The 21,333-nt window shown below is 44.9% G+C and overlaps 1 protein-coding gene and 1 long non-coding RNA gene across 10 annotated transcripts in view; one reads left to right on the forward strand and one right to left on the reverse strand.

Annotated features, from left to right (window-relative positions):
• ATE1 (arginyltransferase 1) overlaps positions 1 to 2,008 on the reverse strand; it is a 153,908-nt gene extending 151,900 nt beyond the window's left edge. For 2 of the 6 annotated variants that reach the window (XM_042960798.1, XM_042960796.1), the window contains exon 1: positions 1,666 to 2,008. In XM_042960798.1, coding sequence (XP_042816732.1) covers positions 1,666 to 1,750 — 85 coding nt within the window. In that variant the 5' untranslated portion in view covers positions 1,751 to 2,008. Of the gene's footprint in view, positions 1 to 1,149; positions 1,615 to 1,665 lie in introns of those variants that run through there. The other 4 variants (XM_042960795.1, XM_042960793.1, XM_042960794.1 and 1 more) reach the window with 3 other exon arrangements.
• Positions 2,009 to 2,771: 763 nt separating this feature from the next.
• Positions 2,772 to 17,801, forward strand: LOC122231938. 4 transcript variants are annotated; one of them, XR_006209239.1, is made up of 5 exons: positions 2,772 to 2,923; positions 3,286 to 3,366; positions 4,319 to 4,448; positions 16,658 to 16,799; positions 17,709 to 17,801. It is a non-coding gene; the product is annotated as an uncharacterized LOC122231938 (long non-coding RNA). The 4 variants fall into 4 exon arrangements; XR_006209241.1 differs by having other exon boundaries at positions 16,658 to 16,733; positions 17,709 to 17,794; XR_006209238.1 differs by lacking the exon at positions 17,709 to 17,801 and having other exon boundaries at positions 16,658 to 17,445.
• Positions 17,802 to 21,333: the final 3,532 nt, after the last annotated feature.

The raw sequence follows: 21,333 nt of genomic DNA on the forward strand, positions 1-21,333 counted from the left end.
CTGCCACCATTTGGTGTGTTTCCCCCTGGGTTTTCATCCTCCCAGAGATCCTGTCACACATGTCATTTGCATCCTGTTTTTCTCCGTCTAACCCTACGTTCTAAACATTTTTCTGCTTAGCTCTTCATAACCATCACTCCAAATGATTGCATTATATTACATTCTACTTCCTCTTACCCACAAACATCTAATGAACCATTTCAACTAATGAGTAAACGGACACACCATAATCGTCCACATCATTGCCCTGCTGTAGGACATTTATACATATTTTTAACGGAAACTACCTAAACGTGTATCTTCATAGCTATCCCATTTCCCACCATGATGCACTATTTCTTAAAATAAAAGATTCTATGCTTGCCAATGCACGACACAGCAGGTAATATAAACATACTGTTTTTGTTTACAAACAAATCTTCCGGAAGAAACCTGAACCATGATGGGGGAAAAAGAAACAACAAAACAAAACTGTGAGCTGGCTTTGTTGTTCTGGGGGTGGGTGGAGGAACGATAAGGCATATGAACAAGCACCCGGTAAAATTTTCAAACGCATTAACACGAACAGGCTCCCTTGCCAGCAGCGTCTACGGTCCGTCACCGGCGTCTCCAGACGCATTTTATCGAGATGCCCCCGCCCACGTATGCACACACATCTCCCTGTACACAAACAGCCCACCCGACACGCCGCATTCTGCACTTAAAACCGGGGATGATCCCACAGCAGCATCAGCACTCAGAGGCCCGCCCCGGCGGGACTGACCACTCGGCAATGCTCCCCGGCATGGCTTGCTTGCTGTCACATATTTAACCCTGTCCTACTGGTGGATGACGAGCACCTGTTGCCACACTTTGGGCTGCGGCGAGACCATCATCATCCCGCACTTCCGACCACCTGTGTGAAGGCTAAGCACCCAGATGCTTCCCTGATGAATCAGAGCGGAGATTCGTTTTTAATTGTGACAGCTACGGCCCTCCCCGGCGAGCAGCGTTCCGCAACACCCTCCTCGAGACAGGATCTGGCCGGGGGCTCCCGCCGCCGCGCGTCCCTGGGGGCCGAGAGCGCCGAGACCCCCCACCCCCGAGGCCGCCGGCCGGCCGCGGAAACCCGAGGCCGCGACGCCCTCCCCCACCCGCCGGCCCGCTCACCATTGGAGCGACTGCCCGACTCATTCTTGCAATAGCCGCAGCGGTAGGAGTCCTCGCCCTCGAAATACTCCACGATGCTGGGCGAAAGAGCTGCCCAGGAAGCCATGGCCCCGGCCCTCCAAGCGCGACGCCGCTCGGCCCAGCCCCGCCGCCGCCACCCCACAATGCAGCGCGCCGCTCGGGAGTCCCCGAGGCGCGCGCGAAGCTGCTCGGGCGCCCGCAGGCCAGGTTCCCCAGGAACCCCGCACGCTGACGCCGCCCGCGCCATCTTGACCGAGGGCAGCCGTCCGCTATTTCCGTTCCTTCTCCGACCTGGACCGCCATCTTCGGTGAGGGTGAGGAGGAGAGAGGAGCGCGAAGGGAACCAGTCGGGGAAGAAACGAGTGGGAGAGGGACGCGGGAATTGGGGCGCCGGGCCTGTGCGCTCCCGGGCCGGGGACTGGCGCGGGGCGCGGCGGGCGGTGCGGGGGTTGGACGCCAGGCGGCCACGCCGGCCCCGTCCGTGGGGACACTCACCGCAGGACACCTTGCCCTCCTCGGAGTCGCAGTAGCCGCAGTGGTAGCCGGCCTTGAGCCCCTTGTACTCCACCACCGAGGCCATGGCCGCCTCCAGGGTCCGTCGAGGCCGGCCACGCCTCTCGGCGCCCCGGGGCCGACCTCGGCGGAGCGCGGGGGCCCGCGGCGGGGAGGAGTGGAGGACGGGGTCTGGCGGTTGCGTCCCAGCGCCCCGACCCGCGCCCCTAGCTCCTCCTCGGGGTCCCGGTCCGTGTTGGGGCCGAGGCCTCCGGAGATGTTAGCGAAAGTGGTAGTCGTGCCCCTCGAGCCCCGACTTAGGGCCGGATCTTTGCATAATTCCTCGCCAAGCATTCCTACAACCGCGCATCTTCAGCTCCGTTTTACAGATGGGGAAACTGAGGGCCGGAGGTTGTGACTCAGTCATTTCCTGCAGGTCTCAGTTTAAAAGTTACCGTCTCGGGCCTCCCTGACCACCATGTGGGTAGCCAACTCCAGCTTCCAAACCAGCACGTACTCACTTAAGTGCCAAAATAGAATAAGTATACTCGCAGGTGTTCTGTGAATAGCTGTCGTGGGTGAATTGAAGACACTTAATGTTTTTAAAGCAAACATCTGCCAGAGCCCGTATGTGCCTTGTGCTGCTATCAGCCCATTGCCTATAACTTTTAAAGAGAAACTGACAAATCTAGATTTTTTTTTTAGATATTATTTTAAAAGTTTTTAACTGTGCAGGGCAACCAAAACATTTATGTAGATTGAATTCAGCCCGTGGACTTCCAATTTGCAACCCCTATTTTAAGAGTCTGGGGCAAGGTATAAAAATGAGTACCTCCAACAAGCTAATTTTCCTTAATATTTATGTGCACAGATAATTTAAGCCTGTCTGTACAGTTTTCCTAGTCAACAATAAAGCTGATTATCTTTTTGTAGCGTTTTGAAAAGTGAAATCGTGGGGCGCCTGGGTGTATCAGTAGGGCTTAAGCGTCCGACTTCCATTCAGGTCGTGATCTCCCGGTTCTTGACCTGTGAGCTGGACCCAGGTGATTGGAGGTGCCTCACCTGTTCTCCTCCTTGGTTCCCACTTGGCTTTCACACTTCCAGGGGCTGCTTCGAGGTTATAGCCTTGAGATAATGATGAGAACACCTGCACAGGATACTCGGCTGAACCCAATTAAGGCCTCTCTGTACAAACTTTTTAGATATGGTAGGTGGGTGTGTGGATCCATTCTTCCTGCTGCTGCCCAAGCAAGCCTCATATGTAAGTTCCCTTTACTTATTAAAACTGCCACCTACCAACCTGGAATGGCCTACCACTTCCTTTGGTCTGTCCCTGCCCTCCACGTATACACTCTTATGTCTGTTACTAGTTGTATGATCTTGAGAGGTTATTTACCCTGGCCTTCATTTCCTATGTCGTGAAGTTACTGGAAGGATTAAATGAGTTGTCACATATACCTAGGACATTGGCATTGTAGCTCGAGGCTGGCATTCCCTGCTTGGGATGAGGTGGGGACAAAGGGACAGAAGTCAATTGGTAGAGGGCTATAAGAAAAGCAGGAAGCCTCCTGGCTTCCTACTCTCTGTCTGAGCATGGCATTCTGCTCTCTGTTTTGTCCACAGGACTTTACTTCAAAATGAGAACCCGGCTGGGAAAGGCCCGTGAATAGAGCCAAATCTGCCGTAATAGACGAAATGAATGAGGTCTGTCTTAATGGATACTGATAGGTAGCAAGGGACCTTCAAGTTTAAGGAGTTGGAGGAACTGGAGAAACCCAGAGGGGCCCTAAGAACCTCCTGTATGCTACACCACTATCCCTTAGGTTTTTTCCCATTGTGTAGGCACAAGTGATGCTTAGTAATGTAGTAAGGTCACTGGGCTACCAAGAAACATCTTCACCTTAAGCAAGTGTGTATCCAGCACAGTAGACGTTGGGTTCAAGAACGTGGAAACTGACCTTCAAAGTTTACCTGTTTCTCCAAGCTTCATAATTTCACTTTATTTTAATGTTTATCTTTGAGAGTGAGAGAGATCGCAATCAAGGGAGGGGCCAAGAGAGAGGGAGACACAGAACCTGAAGCAATTCTGGGTTTTTGATGTCTTTTCGATGACCTGCAACAGAGGGAGGAAGGTGATAAAAATAAAATTGTGAAAAAGAGATCAACAAAGACTCTAGGGCAGTGGTTGCTAGATGTCTTTATTTTGCTGAAAGAAAATGAGTTTTCATCTTCCAGGCCCAAGTGAGAAAAATAACTTTCAGCTTCAGTCCCCCCCCTTTTTTTAATGTTTATTTATTTTGAGAGAGAGAAAGAGCACCAATGAGTGAGAGAGGAGCAGAGAGAGAGAGGGGGAGAGAGAATCCCAAGCAGGCTCCATGATGACAACGCAGAGCCCAACAAGGGGCTTGATCTCATGAATCATGAGATCATGACCTGAGCTTAAATCAAGAGTTGGATGCTTAACCAACTGAGCCACCCAGGTGCCCCCAGCTCCCCCTTTTTGTGGGGAGACATGGGAAGAAGACATTATTGGAATGTTCCCTTACGTATGAAATTGCAAGCAATAGGTAGTTGTCTTTTAATTTTCTTGTTTAACGGAATGAAATGCTGGCAACACTAGCTGTGAGCCCATTAATGTTTTTTTTATGTCACCAAGTTTTTTGTGTCACTAAGTGAGCCTGCAGAGTGGAAGAGGGAGGCCCTGATGATGTCAAGGAAGCTGCATGGGCTAGGCCCAATTCATGTTTCTTGAATTGTGGAACGCATTCCTCTTTCTTCTGAAAAACGTGAGTTGATGGGGCCTAAGTAAAGTCAGGGGAAAAAGAGTAAAATACAGATAACCGGAGGCAGAGAAGAGGGGCACTCTAGGAGGAGGTGGCTAGGAACACCAGGGGTCTCAGGTGCTGGCATGGTAGCCACCTAGAAGATGCTTTGCTCTGTGGGCCACTCACTGTCAAGAGGCCTGATTGGACATTTCCCTCCACTGGACAGACATGTACTCTCCAATGTACTTTCCAATTTGGTAGTGTGAAAATTAATAAAAGAAACTGTGTTTAGAATAGGGTTGGGGGAGGGGCACCTGGGTGGCTCAGTACGTTAAGCATCTGACTTTGACTCAGGTCATGATCTCACCGTTCAGGAGTTCAAGCCCCGCATCAGGCTGTATACGGACAGCTGAGCCTGGAGCCTGCTTCGGATTCTGTCTCCCTCTCTCTCTGCCCTTCCCCCGCTTGTGCTAGACTCTCTCTCTCAAAAATAAACTTGAAAAAAGAAGGGGCACCTGAGTGGCTCAGTCAGTTAAGCGTCTGACTTCGGCTCAGGTCATGATCTCGCAGTTTGTGAGTTCAAGCCCCCTATTGGGCTCCGTGCTGACAGCTTGAAGCCTGGAGCCTGCTTTGGATTCTGTGTCTCCCTCTCTCTCTGCCCCTCCCCCACCCACACTCTGTCTCTCTCTCACTCTCAAAAATAAATAAACACTAAAAAAAATTTTTTTTAATGCAGAAAGTCAAAGACAAACAAAACTCTTGAAAAAGCCAGAGGAAAGAAAACCCTTACTAATAGAAGAGCAAAATAAGATTTACATCAGACTTTTCTTTAGAAAGCATGTAATAAGAGAGGGAAGTGAAATACTTAAAGTGTTGGGGGGAAAAAAACACCAACCTACAGTTCTGTGCCCAGTGAAATTATTCTGCAAAAGTGAAATAGAAGTACAGGCATACCTTGGAGATGCTGTGGTTCAGTTCCAGACCACTGCAGTAAAGCAAGTACCGTGATAAAGCAAGCCAAATGGATGTTTTGGCACATAAAAGTTAATGTGCAATGGCATCATGTCTTAAAAAAGTACACTAATTTAAAATACTTTATTACTAAAAATGCTAACTGTCATCTGAGCTCTCAGCCAGTCGTAATCACTGATCATGGACCACCATAATAAGTATCCTAATGAAAAATTTGAAACACCACAAGATTTACCAAAATGTGACACACAGACATGAAGTGAGAAAATATCATTGGAAAAGTATTGCCAACAAATTTGCACGATGCAGGATTGCCACAAATCTTCCATTGGTAAAACACAGTATCTGCAAAACACAGTAAGGTGAAGTGTAATAAAATGAAGTATTCCTGTAAAGGCTCCTCAAACAAAAATGGAGGGTGTCTATCACCAGTAAACCTGATTGGCAAAGGATGTTAAAGAAGATTCTTAAGGAAAATAATTCAGAAACCAATCCACATAAAAAAAGGAAAAGCATTTGGAGAAGGAATAAATGGAGATAAAATCAAATGTTTCATTTTTAAAAATTTAATTGCTTGTGGGCCGCTGGGTGGCTCTGTTGGTTGAGCATCTGACTTCGGCATAGGTCATAATCTCACGGTTTGTGGGTTCAAGGCCCGCGTCAGGCTCTGTGCTGATAGCTCAGAGCCTGGAGCCTGCTTCTGATCCTGTGTCTCCCTCTCTCTCTGCCCCTCCCCTTCTTGCATTCTGTCACTCTCTCAAAAATAAATGAACATTAAAAATTTTTTTTTATTTAATTGCTCTAACAGATAATAGGCAGTTCAAAATAATAATAGCAACTTGTATAGGGTAATTTTACAAGTTTATGGGTAAGTTGAGTGAGTGACAGCAATGTTATAATGGATGGGAGGGAGGAATTGGAAATACTCGTATAAGGTACTTGCACTGCCTGTGAAGTGGTGTAGTATTCTTTGAAAGAGAAGTTGGATTAGTTGTAAGTGTATAATGCAAACTCAAGGACAACCACTTAGAAAAGAAAAAAAAGGTGCTATGCTGAGAGAGGAGTAAAACAGAATCATGAAATGCATAATTTAAACCAGAGAAGGCAGGAAAAGACTGGAGGACAGAAAGAAAAAGAAAAGAAAGAAAGAAAGAAAGAAAAAGAAAAAGAAAGAAAGAAAGAAAGACGAAAGAAACCAAGAACAAGAGCAATGAATAGAAAACAATAACAAATATAGTAGATATTAATCCAGTTGTATCAACAATTACTTTAAATGTCAATGGTCTAAATACACCAATTAAAAGACAGACTGTCAGACTGGATAAAAAAAATAAGACCCAACTATATGTTATCTACCGAAAAAAACACTTTAAATGTGAAAGCAAAGATAGATTAAAAGTAAAGGGATGAATAAAGATATACTATTGTTAACACTAGTCAAAAACTGGAGTAGCTACATTAATTTCAGCAAAGTAAATTTCAGAGCAAGGAAAGTCAGGGATAAAGAGGACCATTACATAATGATAAACTGGGCAATTCTCCAAGAAGACAATTTTTAACATGTATACAATTAGCACAGAGGGGCAAACTATGTGAAGTAAAAACAGAATTGCGAGAACTAGATGAATCCACTATGATAGAGACTTCAGCACCCTATATCAGTAACTGACAGATCCAACAAGCAGAAAATCAATAAGGACATGATTGAACTCAACAACTCCATCAATCAACTGGATCTAACTGACATCTATAGAATACTTAATCCAACAGCAGCAGAATACACACTCAAGCTCGCAAGGAACAGTCACCGAAATAGACTACCTGCTGTGCCACAAATTTCAAAGAATAGAAATCATACAAAGTATGCTTTCAGACCAAAGTGGAATTAAGGTAGAAATCAACAACAGAAAAGTAGTTGGCGAATTCCAAAATATTCAAAGATTAAACAACACACTTCTAAACAACACTTGGGTCAAAGAAGAAGTTTGAAAAGAAATTTAGAAATATTTTGAACCAAATGAAAATACAAATGACCCTTGAACAATGCTGGGGTTAGGGGGGTGCCAAACCCCACATAGTCAACAATCCACGTATAAATTTTGACTTCCCAAAAACATAGCTACTAATAGCCTACTCTTGACCAGAAGCCTTATCAGTAGCCTAAGCAGCTGATGAGCATGTATTTTTTGTGTTATATGTATTATTTACTATATTCTTACAAATGAAGTAAGCTAGAGAAAGATGTTATTAAGAAAGTCATAAAGAAGAGAAAATACATTTATAGTACATATTTCTCAAAATCCACAAATAAGTGGGTGAGTGTGTATTCAAGAATCAACTGTACAACTTACTAGGTTTGTGAGAGCAGCAGTGCTTAGAGGAGATTTATAACATTGGATACATATACTAGAAAAAAATCTAAGCTATCTCAGGAAACTAGAAAAAGAAGAGACAAATCCAAAATAAGCAGAAAAATAAAGAGCAAAAGTAAATGAAAATACAAGAAATCAATAGAGAAATTCCAACAAAACCAAAAACTAGTTCTTTTAAAAGGTCGGTAAAATTGACACACCTCTAGTAAGACAGACAAAATGAGAATACAAATTACCAATATCAGAAATGAAAGAAGGACCATCACTACTTATCCCATGGACATTAAAAGTATTAACAAAGGAATATTATGAACAACTCTATGTCCATACATATGATAACCTAAAGGAAATGCATCAATTCTTTGAAAGGTGCAATCTACCAAATCTCACACAAAAATAAATAGATAATCTGATTAGGCCTATAGCAAAAGTAATGGAATAATAATTAAAAACCTTTGAAAACAGAAAACCCCAGGGTTGGGTTGGGTTCATTGGTGAATTCTACGAAACATTGAAGGAAGAAATTATACCACCTCTCCATAGTCTCTTCCAGAAAATAGAAGCAATTCATTTTATGAGGCCAGCATTTATTAATTCATTCTATGAGGCCAGCATTATCTTAATACCAAAATGAGACAAGGACATTACAAGAAAACTACAGACCATATCTCTAATGAACATACATGTGAAAATCCTCAACAAAATGTTAGTAAATCAAATTCAACTATATAGAGAATCATACACTCTTATACCTTTCAAAAACAATGTAATCCATGTCATTAACATGTTAAAGAAACAAAATCATATCATATCAATAGATGCAGAAAAAGTATCTGACAAAACTCAACATTTATTCATGATAAAAATTCTCGGCACTAGGAATAAAGAGAAACTTCTTCAACTTGAGGAAGAACATCTACAAAAAAAACCCATACAACTCATATTCAATGGTGAAAAACTAGATGGTTTCTCAGTAAGATCAGGAATAAGGTAAGGATATCCCCACTCACTACAGCTCTTCAACATCATGCTGGAAGTCCTAGCTAATGCAATAAACAAAGAAAGGAATAAAAGGTACAGATTGGGAAGAAAGGAATAAAACTGCCTTTGTGTACAGATGACATGATTGGCCAAATGGAAAAATGCAACGAATCAACAACAATAAAAATCCCCTGGAACTAATAACCAATTATAGTAAGGTTGCAGGATTCAGGATTAATATACAAGAACCAATCTCTTTTCTACATACCAGAAAGGAATAATTGGAATTTGAAATTAAAAACACAACACCATAAAATAAATAAATTGAGTGATTAATTAATTTTAAAAAGGAGTGCCTGGGTCACTCGGTCATTTGATCATCCGACTCTTGATTTCAGCTCAGGTCACAATTCCAGGATCATGAGATTGAGCCTTGGGTTGGGCTTCATGCTGAGTGTGAAGCCTAGTTGAGATTCTCTGTCTCTCTCCCTCTGCCCCTCTCAGCAGCTCACATGCTGTCTCATGCTCTCTCTCTCTTTAAAATAAAATAAAAAATAAATATACAACACCATTTATATTAGCACCACAAAAAAAGGTATAAATCTAACAAAATATGTGTAAGATCTATAAGAGGAAAATTACAAAACGTCAGAACAAATAGAAGATCTAAGTAAACAGAGAGATGATCCATGTTCATTGACAGGAAAATGAATATTGTTAAGATGTCGTTTCTTCCCAACTCGATCTTTAGGTTCAATGTAATCTCAACGAAAGTCCCAGGAAGTTATTTTGAGGATATCAACCATCTGGCTCCAAAATTCATATGGAGAGGCAAAACACTCAGAATAACCCAAATAATGTTAAAGGAGAAAACAAAATCAGAGAGCTGACTCTACCAGACTTAAGATTTATTATAAAGCTACAGTAATCAAGACAGTGTGATATTGGTGAAAGAACACACAAATAAATCAGAGTAGACAGCCCAGAAATAGACCCACACACAAATACCGTTAACTGATCTTTGACAAAGGAGCAAAGGCAACTCAATGAAGAAATGATAGTCTTTTCAACAAATGGTGCTGGAACTGGGCATCCACATGCAAAAATAAATAATCTAGACACAGACCTTATGCTTTCAACAAAAATTAACAAAATGGATCATAAGCCTAAATGTAAAACATGAAACTAAAAACCCCTAGAAAATAACATAGGAGAAAATCAAGGCAACCTTGGTTTTAATGATGACTTTTTAGATAGGACCCTAAAACATCGCCCATGAAAAAAATTAAGTTGCACTTGATTAAAATTAAAAACTTGTACTCAGCAAAAGACACTGGTAAAAGAATGAAAAGACAAGCCATGGACTGGGAGAAAATCATAGTCTCTGCCAAAAGACTGGTATTTAAAACACACACACACACACACACACACACACACACACACACACATTTTAAAGTTCTCAGCAAGAAAACAAACAACCAAATAAAAAATGGGCAAAAGATCTGAACAGATACCTCCCAAAGATAAACAGATGGCAAATAAGCTCACAAGACTCTCAGCATCATACGTTGTCAGCAAATTGCAAATTAAAATAATAACAAGATAGCATTCACACCTAGAATGGCTAAAATTCATAACACTGACAACACTAAATAATAGCAAGGATGTGGGGCAACAGGAACTCTCATTCATTGCTGGTGGGGACACAGAATGTACAGCTACTTTGGAAGATGCTTTGGCAGTTTCTTTTTTTTTTAATTTTTTTTAACGTTTATTTATTATTGAGAGACCGAGAGACACAGAGCGTGAGCAGGAGAGGGGTAGAGAGAGGGGGAGACACAGAATCTGAAGTAGGCTCCAGGCTCTGAGCTGTCGGCACCAGAGCCCGACGTGGGGCTCGAACTCACAAACGGCAAGATCATGACCTGAGCTGAAGTCGGTCACCCAACCAACTGAGCCACCCAGGCACCCCAATGCTTTGGCAGTTTCTTATAAAACTAAACATACTCTTACCATATGATCCAGTAATCACTGGTATATAACTAAATGAGTTGAGAGCTTATATCCACACAAAAACCTGCACATAAATGTTTATAGTAGCTTTATTCATAATAGTCAAAACCTGAAGCCAGCAAGATGTCCTTGATTAGGTGAATGGATGAACCAATGATGGACTATTGTTTAGCAATAAGAAGAAATGAACTACTGAGCCATGAAAAGACATGGTGGAACATTTAAAGTATATTGCTAAGTGAAATAAGCCAAACTGAAAAAGCCTTTTCAGCATGAAAAAGCCATACTGTATGATGCCAACTCTACAGCATTCTGGAAATGGGAACACCATGAGACAGTACAAAGATCAGTGCTTGCTGGAGTTTAGGGTGCAAGGTGGGGGGGGGCAAATAGCTAGGAACATATGGGATTTTTAGGGCAATGACCCAATTCTGTATGATGCAGTGATGATGACACCTGTCATTATACATTTGTTAAAATCCATGGAATGCAGAACACAAAGAGTGAAACTCAGTATAAGCTATGGACTTTACCAATAATAATGAGGCAATATTGGTTCATCAGTTGTTCCAAGTGTACCACACTAATACAAAATATAAATAACGGGGGCAACTTGAAGACAGTAATTTTTAATCAATATCTCCGTAAACCTATAGGTGCTCTTAAAAAATGTTTATTAATGAAAAACAGAACAGCAGTGTAAAAAATTTTTAATTGACATGTTGAGATGATAATATTTTGGATCTCGTGGATAATATTTTGGATATCACTAAAATTAATCTCCCTTGCTTCTTTTTACTTTTTTTATTTTTAAAAAAATTTTTTAAAGTTTATTTTGAGAGAGAGAGAGAGAACAAGCAGGGGAGGGGCGGGGGGGGGGGTCGGACAGAGGATCTGAAGCAGGCTCTGTGCCGACAGCAGAGAGCTCTATGTGGGGCTTGAATTCACAAACCGTGAGATCATGACCTGAGCCAAAGTCAGATGCTTAACCAACTGAGCCACCCAGGCGCCCCTCTTTTTATTTTTATTTTTTAACATAGCTCCTAGAAAAGTTGTGACTCACATTCTATTTTTGTAGAACAATGCTGGTCTAGAACCAAGTTCTTAACCTCTCTACTGGCCCAACCCAATTCTCGACTTGTCTGCTTCTAGGCCCTATGGTTTGGGGATCTTTTCTCTGGTGCCACATCTTTTTAATCATTTTCCTATTAACCACATTTCATAGTTGTCTATTTGTTTTGGGAAGTCAGCGTAATTCCTCTACACCATATTCTGGCTCTAGCTGCTACCCACGTGTGGTATCCTGCCTGTGCAACTTCCTCTAACAACCACTGACAGTCACTCTTGCTTGGTTGGTCTCAGGAGTATCCCCCACGTTTCTGCCACTCTACTCAGAACATGCTCCCCTCCAGGTCCCCTGTATTCAGCCCCACCTCACATGAATGCCTCCTGCTCTGTTTTTGCTCCACACCAATGCATCCCGTTTGTATTGCTACACCATACACGTGCACCTATGTACATTTCTTGCCTCCCTCATTGGGTTCTGAGCTCCACAAAGGTGAGGGCTGTGTTTCCACTCCTTCCATTTTCCAAGGTCAGGTGGCATGGCGTGTGCTAAGACCACAAGTTTGCTTGTAGACATCCATGTTCAAGTTTCAGTCCCCCTCTGGGCAACCGTGTGGCCTCAAACACATCACGTTAACTCTCTTAGCCACGTTTCCTCGTATAGAAAATGGGCAGAATAATAATAACGTTACAGAATAGGGTGGTTGGAGTATCAGTGTTATGTTTAGGTACTAGAAGGGACACTTTTATTTTTTATTTGAGTCTGTTTTCAAACTCCTGCAAAATAGAGTCAGCGGGCGGGGTGCGGTTTCTGATGCTCGAAGTTAGTCTGTGATGACACTCTGAAATTTGTTTCAAGGTCAGTGTCATGAGAAGTGGTTAACAGTAATTTCAGGTCAGGAACCACTACCGTCTCCTTCCCCAGCGAGGACTTCTCATAACTGTTCAAACACAGTTCACGATTTTTGACAAAGGATTAAAATTTAGGTATATGATAAAATACTTCTTAGCAAAACGTCCTTTTGTTTTGGTATTTCTCAGAGAAAGACACAACTCAGGCTACCTTTTGTTTATGTCAGGGCCAAGTGTAGTGGTGCTGACGGTTTGTTCCAAACCAATCTGCTGTTTCAAAAAGGTTCTTTAGCTCCCTGGTTGGTCGTCTTCATCCCATTTATCTTATCAGGAAAGAGAAACAATTCACAACATAATACTTAAATGAAGAGTACTTTTAGGTCCACATGGTTGTCTTTATAGAAGTTTTAATTAAGCTGATACCGTAGTTAACAAGAGGCTGATATTGGGGATTGCATATTTTTCTTTCTCAGAAAAGAGGCTATATTGTTTCCACAGGAGGGTAAATAAGGTATTAGCGTTTAGCACTTCACACACAGCCTGGCTCATCGTGAATACGGGGAACTTGTGGAATACGCAAAGCTGTCAGGGCACAGGCATATACAAATTTTGGCTGAATTAATATCACATGAGTTTGACATCCAAGAGACATGACACTTTATCGGTGTTAAGATGGTATCTGGTGAATATTAAAATGCAGATTGAAATTGAGTTCAGGGTTTTGGCATGAAGAGAGAAATCACAGTCATGACTTGCTGTTTGAAATTCTTTTATTTTTTAAAGCATAATATACCCTCATTTACTTTCCTAAGTGTTTCATTTCTTTTTAAAAAATTTTTTTTAATGTTTATTTATTTTTGAGAGAGAGAGAAAGACAGAAACAGAGCACAAGCAGAGGTGGGGCAGAAGAGAGAGGGAGACACAGAATCTGAAGCAGGATCCAGGCTCTGAGCTGTCAGACACGGGGCTCGAACTCACAAACATGAGATCATGACCTGAGCCAAAGGCAGAAGCATATCCGACTGAGCCACCCAGGCGCCCCATAACCGTTTCATTTCTGAATGAGTTCGGGGCTGCGGTTTCAAGCACATCTCTATAAACAGCACATTGGGGGAGGGATAGATTTTATTCTTACTAAGTCAGAAGCCAGGTTGTAGTTAATCACTATATTTTCTCCTTTCACGTTTTGAGAAGTAGAGACATCTCAATTGTAAAAGCATAAAAAATGAGGACTTTATTTGGCCATCTGCAGCTTAAATATATGGTGAAAAGCATCTTGAAGTGAATATGCAGAATCATTTCATTAGTTTTTATTTTAACATTTGTGTATTTCCTGCTAGTCTTTAAGAATGACCAGTTATAAACACAAATAATATGTGATTACAAGTAGATGAAAGAGTATTAGAGCTTGGGGCGCACGGGTGGCTCAGTCGGTTGAGTGTTGGTTCACCGTCTGGCTCAATGTTGGTTGAGCGTCTGACTCTTGATTTTGGCTCAGGTCGTGATCCCAGGGTCGTGGGATCAAGCCTCCCATTGGGATCCGTGCTGGGCATGGAGCCTGCTTAAGATTCTGTCTCTCTCTCCCTCTACCCCTAACCCCCCGTGTGTGCGTCCTCTCTCTCACTTAAAAAAAAAAAAAAAAGTACGAGAACGCAAAACCTCCACAGCAGCAGCAACGTTTAGCCAAGTGACATACCTGCTAAGGGATGGTGAGACCATATGACCAGGCCACCCGCACAGTCCAGCCTCTGCCAGCTACAAGTGTGCATGCAGGATCTGCCCCGAGGCCCTCCGCCTCCCTGGGGGATACAGAATATTCACCACCCCCGCAAAACACCAGCCAAACAAAAATGACAAAGACGCTCCCGTTGCCTTGGAAGGGGCTTCCTCCAGCGGCAAGGCTGCCTGTGTCTCTGAAACCCAGCCCCTTCCGCTTTGTGGCCATTCAGCCCAGCTCGCGCAGAAGTTCATTCCCTGCCAGCCGGACAGTGTCCCCACCTACCACTTCACAGTAGCCTCAATCTAGGATGGTGATGACACATACAAAAGCTTGTGACTGCCTCTGGTTGCCCTAGAAATCCACCCCCGGCATCCTGAAGGATCAACAATAAGGGGCTGAGGGTCCGAAAGAGCTGGAAAATAGTACTTTGCAGACTAGAGAATAAGAGATTGGGGACCAGAGAAGGGAGTGAAGGGCAAGCATGTTGTTCCTAAAGCTGGCGATAGATCGGGCTCTGGTGAAAACAAAGGACACGGCAGATAAACGGCACAAGGCTTCTGGAGGGGTGACCACAGGCGCCGGGTGGGGAGGGTCCCCGCGGAACCTAAGGGAGGACCAAGTGTCAGTGCAGACCCCACCCTCACGCCCTCCTCTGGTGACAGACTCAGAATGGTTGGATCTGAGTGCGGAAGAACAGGAGGTATTCCCTCCACTCTGAGCAAACGCCAGGAGAGTGTTCGTTGATCTAGGAACGAGAGTGGCGCAGGAACGGAAATGATGCACTCTGGAGTCGTGCAGGCATGCTTCCTGCCTCTGAAACCGACCCGGGACCTGTGACAAGTCACTGGACCTCTCTCGGCCTCAGAGGTCTTTGCAGTGAGACGTGATGAGTGCCTCCCACACATACTGTTTGGGAGGCAAAGTGAAAGGACCCATTTAAGGTCCCAGCACATCACCCGGTATACAGTGAGCCCAGTATATGCTGCTTTGGAAATAATGCATAAGAACCTCTTAGGAAAGAAAAACACGAAAGCAGAAATAGGGAGTCTGTTTAAGAAATTAGCTTTACTTACACAGTAATTAGTTTGGTTTTTTACCGGTCAATGTTATAAAATCCTTCTCTTCTGCTACAAAGAGAAGTCAGAGAAACAGAATATTCACAACCCAGGTTGCTAAAGACAACCTATTCACTAAGCAGGTTAAGAAACAAGAGTTCTCAGGCGCCTGGGTGGCTCAGTCGGTTAAGCGTCGGTCTTTGGCTCGGGTCACAATCTCGCAGTTTCTGAGCTCAAGCCCCCATGGGGCTCTGTGCTGACAGGTCAGAGCCCGTAGCCTGCTTTGGATTCTGTGTCTCTCTCTGCACCTCCCCTGCTCACACGCTGTCTCTCTCTCTCTCTCTTTCTCAAAAATAAACATAAAAAAAAAAAAGTTCTCCAGAATACCTCAATGTGACTGTGCAGATTTCTCAGCTGTATTCTTCTTTTTTTTTTTTTCAATTTTTTTAAATGTTTATTTATTTTTGAGAGAGAGAAAGAGAGCGAACAGGGGAAGGGCAGAGAGAGGGGAAGAGAGAGAGAAACCCCAAGCAGGTCCCGCACTGTCAGTGCAGAACCCGATGCAGGGCTTGAACCCACGAACTGGGAGATCATGACCTGAGCCGAAATCAAGAGTTGGACGCTCAACCGACACTTAAGGTGCCCTGTCTCGCCTGTATTTTTCTGCATTAAATTAAAAAACCAACTTTCTTGCCATCAAATTGTTTTATTATCTATCTAAAATAAAAGCCTTTGACAAGAATCCTGAAACATGTTATAGTTAGCTGCTGCTGGGAATTAACGATAGCTTCTAAATTATACTATTTATAATTTTATGCATAACTGAAAAGGGACTTACAGCTTTGAAAACTTATTTTCTGATCAAAGCTAAGTTCTTTGTTCTACCAACAATTATACCAACAGTGGTTTGTGGAATGTGAAATCACAACTGAGCCTCCCCTCTTCAGTGTTAAAGGTATTTGTTAGTCTGAACCTCAAACTCCGTATGGATCTCTGTTCATACTTCTATCAGAGAGCACTCCTTCCTTGCTTCAAGGAAAGACAGAAGTTAGCCAGAATCCTGCCTATCGGCACCAAGAAACGCCTCTTGCTACGTGTGAAAGCAAGTCCCAAATCCTCCCTACCTCAGTGCACACCTGGGCCGTGGTTCCTGAAGCCTTTCTCCAAATCCTAGTGTGATCTCTCTTTTTAATCTTCCAGATTGGCCTGGGCCCAAAACACTCAGGACCCTCGGATTGCAGGGGGTTCCCAGTCCCCACTAGAAAAGAAGATAAAGGTGAGGAAGTACATTTACCGTGAACTTTGGAGCCAGAAATACCATCATAAAAAGTTCCTCTTCAAGGTAGAAACAGCCTGAGTGTTGCAAGCAAGAGTGCTTTGTCTGTTAGGTTCGATTCATTCAGTACCCGCAGTGCTGAACAAAACAAACATCGCTTGGGCCCTCGAGGGGCCTCGGCAAGTGAGGGACCTCGACATTAAACAGACAGCCACAAATTGTGATACGGGTCATGAAAGATGGGATTTTATCTGAAGGAATTACGTGCAAAGTGAGGAAGTGACATTTAAGCTAAAACCTAAACGTTACGTACATTAAGTACCATAGTCAGAGCTGCTGTATTGTGTGTTTGGGAGTATAAGAGAATATATGAAAATACTCAGATGGCAAAGAGAATAGGGTTTGAGGAACAGAGAAGCCAGGTGGCTACATGTAGCAGAGCAAGCAAGCAGTCGAGCTAAGAGGCAGTCAGGAGCCAGATTATGAATGGGATTTTCTCCTAAAATCGATAGGACGCTATCCTAGGTTTCTGTGCAGGAAAGTGACATGCTGAGATTTGTGTGATACAAAGATCAATCCGGTTGCCGTGTGAGTGGTCTGATGGGGCTGGGGACAGAGGGAGAGAGTGTGGATTCAGGAACTCTAGTCAGGCTAACACCCTAGGATGGGGGCATCCTGAAGCTACCGGGGACAGGACTGGAAGGGTGGAAAATGAAGGGAGCACTTTGCAGTTAGAGCCAAGTGGAGGTGGTAAGTAGACAGTATCTAGGTCTGGAGTTGAGATTCAAGTGCAAGGCTGCGTCGTGTGGGACTGTTTTGCTCATCCCTTACTGCCCCCGCCTAGAGCAGTCTCTGGCCTGTGGTAGGTCACCTTGTTGAGTGATTGAGACTGTCCACATCCAAAAAAGCCTAGATGAGACTATGCTCATCTTAAGTGACAATTTCTCTTATATTTTCTTGCATTACCTCTAAAAGACAGAGCCAGCAAAGCGGTGGAGGGCACGGCCATGAGGTAGGAGGAGAACGAAGGGCTATTCAGTCACCTGGGGATATTCAGCTAATGGCTGGAATTCTCTAGCAGGTCCAGGATAGCCTTGGTCACATGCCCTTGGCCACAGCCGGGAAGCCAGAGAAAAGTAAAGTATTTCAAAGAGGAAAGAGTGGTCTACTCTGTGAAATGCTGCTGAAGTCACGGATGACCAGGACAGAGACGAGGCCGCTGAATTCGTCACTGTGGAGATCCGTCATGAGCTAGACGACAGCAGTCTGGGAAGAGTGGAGGGATGGAAACCCAAGTGAAAAGGGTCAAGGGCAAACTGTGGGGTGGGGCAGTGGAGAGGGGTGGTAGATTTCCGCTTCATGGCACACTAGGAAGGGGAGCCAAGGTGGCACGCGTCGCAGAGTCTTCCCTTTCTGTCGAAAAATGACGTCAATACTGGAACCTTTTTTTATGCGGACGGAGTGATCCAGTACAGGGGAACATTTGATGAAGCGGGGAAGGGAATTTGGTGATTGCAAACTGAAGTTCTGGAAGCTTCACACGGGCATGTAGAAGACTTGGCTTTTGACAGACAAAGGGGCAATGTTTCCATTACGAAAGCAGAGTCCAGGATGGACACACGGAGGTTGTTCCGGCAACAAGAAGAGGAAGATGTTTCTGACTGCCTGCTGCTGTTTCCTCAAGGTCGTCTAAGGCAAAATCTTCAACCGGGAGGGGCCTCGGGGGGAGGGGTGTGTGGGAGGTTTGGAGAGAAAGCCAGGGGACACGGCTAAGAGACCCCGACAGGGACACGGTGTCAGAATGCCAGGCAGAAATGCTAGCCACTTGTGAGCCTGTGACAAAGGGCATCCGACTTAAAAAACTTCTAATGCTTCCCTCTGACAAGAGCCTAGGTGGCGTCCACTCTTCCCAAGTGAGGAAACTGTTACTCCAAAAGCTTCGACAGGAGAACGAAACACTTCATCAACCCAAAGCCATGTCTTTTGACTTCCGGTTTGCCAAAGCAGAGGCATATTACTATCGACGACATCAAGAAATGGTGCTGGGAGAAGCGTGGAAATACAAAATGGTTCCGGGGTGGGAAATTAAAATAGAGAGAGAGAGAGACCGCACAGTGAAAACACAGGAGATGCTAAAAAATGGGACTGTTTAGTGCCTGAGAGGGAGCTGGGCCAGATAGAGAAGCACGTATATACTGAGCCAAACGGGCCAGAGGCCTTGGAGAAGGCAAGCGTCAGCCCCTCTCTCAAAGGATGCGCAGCCTAACGGTCTTCCCCAAGACATTAACCCTAGGGAAGGATGAAAAGACGGACAGTCTCCAGAGGACACACAAAACGAAGACCAAAAAGCCCAGGGCGGCCTGGGCCAAGGAACAGATCAAGGGGCATCAAGACCGAATGACTCGGGGGAGACAGCTCACGGAGCAGAGAAGCGAGAGCCGAGCTCGGGGGCTCTCTGCCCCGGCTCCCCCTCTCCGCAGGCCTCCGGTGCACAGGGAGAAAGTGAAGGAATTCGAGCGGGTCACCCCCTATCCGATCGCCCAGCCTTACCAGGAAACGCTCCTAGAAGTGACCATCCTCACGGAAAAGGCCAAAAAGGAGGAGGAGGTCAAGAAGCCGCTCCGCAGAGAGCTCTTGAGCATGCCACCGTTTTGAGAAGTCAGCTAGAAAAAATTAAAGTTTAAGTTATTTTCTGGATTGTTGTATTTCTTTTTCAGGCGAGCATACGTTCGGAATCAGTGCGATAAGATCCCATACCCCTGAATCTTGTTTCTAAGTGTATCAAACTTTGGGGGCGGGGAGGGTAGATAGACCAAGCGTTTCAGCTGTCTGCAGAACTATCCCCCAAAATTTGTGACTTAAAACCCCCACCATCTTATGGCTCATAATCCTGTGTCAGGAATTCAGGCAGAGCCCGCCAGTGCGATCTGCCCTACGCGTCCCCATTAGAGCAGCTTGGGGATATTCAGGTGACCGCTGGACTAGTCCGGAGGGTACCGGCGACACGCCCTTGAGGATGGCTGGAAGGCTGGGCTCAGCTGGTCCCGGTCTGGGCCTCCCTTGTTCATGTAGTTCCTGGCCACTGGGTAGCTGGCCTTATTACAGGTGACTCGACTCTGGTAACTTGTCAGACACCACAAGGCTTCTTTTGATGTAGCTTCCGAGGTCCCAGAACGTCACTTCTGCCGTCTGCTGTTGCTACAACAAATCACCAAGACCAGCCCAGATTCAAGGGGGAAGGAAACAGACTTTTCCTCTCAAATTTGCAACCATCTTTTAATCTACCACTCCAAGCCTCTGAAAACTCCATCACCCACAGAGGAAGGCAACTCTAGACATGTGTGCTTGAAAGATTGTAATGTTAAGACCACGTATGTGATTCCATTTATGTGAAATGCCAAGAATAGGCAAATTTTGACAGAAAATAGGCTATCAGTTGGGGCTCAGGGGTGAGGAGGTGGGCGAGGAAGGGTGATGGCCACCAGGTATGGGGTTGGGGGCGAGAATGTTCTACATCAGACCGTGGTGATGGTTACAGAGCCCTGTGGAGAGACTGATGAGTTGTTTGCCAGGAATGGGTGAATGACAAAGAGTATGAAGTAAACCTCTGCAAAGCCGTTCAATGAAACGGAAGAGAGAGCTGAAGTCTGGAGCGGGAGGCGAGCAGGGGTGTAGGCAAGGAGCCAGATCATGTGAGGCCTCGGACGGTTCTGAAAGCTCAGGTTGTTCAAGTGTCAGAGGCGGTGGGGAGTCACTGAGGCTGACGAGCGGTTCTGAAGATGTGCAGGAGATGTGAAGGGCAGGAAGGAAGCAGGGACAGCAGATGGGAGGCTTCTGTGGCAGAAACCTGGGCGGGATGGAGAATCAGGACACCAGATGGGGAGTCGTGACCGATCGAGGTAGAGGGGAAGGAGAAGAGAAATCCTGGGTTTCTTTTGAGGAAATAAAGGAGTAGAGGGACCAGCACAGGGATCACAGGGAAGACAGACTTGGGAGCTGTTTTATACCTATGCTTAAAACAGCCCCTATGCTGGCAATCAGCCATTGCACATACATCCGTAGCTTTTCGGAGTTGAGTCAAAGTCGGAAGAATGTTTAGGATTAATTCATGAGAGTAAGATGGGGGGAGGGGAAGCAGGGAAAGCAACAGAATCTTAAGTGCCAAATGCACAGCATTTAACCCGGGGATCTATTTGGGTAGGAATCACCAGTTTGGTCTAAAATAGCCCCTAGAGGATGCTGAGAAAGGGGGTGCCACTCCACGCGGATCCAGGACGGCCAGGAGGGGAGAGTAGAAGAGATCCTTGTTCAAAGAGGAGACAGGACAGTAACTGAGGGTTCTGGTAGTGGTTTTCAGGTGAGAGATAAACAAGCATGGTTGAAGGGAAAGTGCTCGGTATGGAGAGTGGCTGACAAGCCCGAGGACCAGGAAGGGCTGGGACCCAGAGCCTGCCAGAGAAGCGACACTCGGACACTTGACTCGGACACCAGATGGGAGGAGGGAGAGAGGGAGGACGTAGCAAGCTGTGGAACGGGAAAGGGAACCAACAAGGGGCTAAAAAACATCAAGGACAGGCCTGAAGGCCCAGCCAAGATCAGA

This window comes from Panthera tigris, chromosome D2, assembly GCF_018350195.1.
Source record: "Panthera tigris isolate Pti1 chromosome D2, P.tigris_Pti1_mat1.1, whole genome shotgun sequence".
Classification (NCBI taxonomy): Eukaryota; Metazoa; Chordata; class Mammalia; order Carnivora; family Felidae; genus Panthera; species Panthera tigris.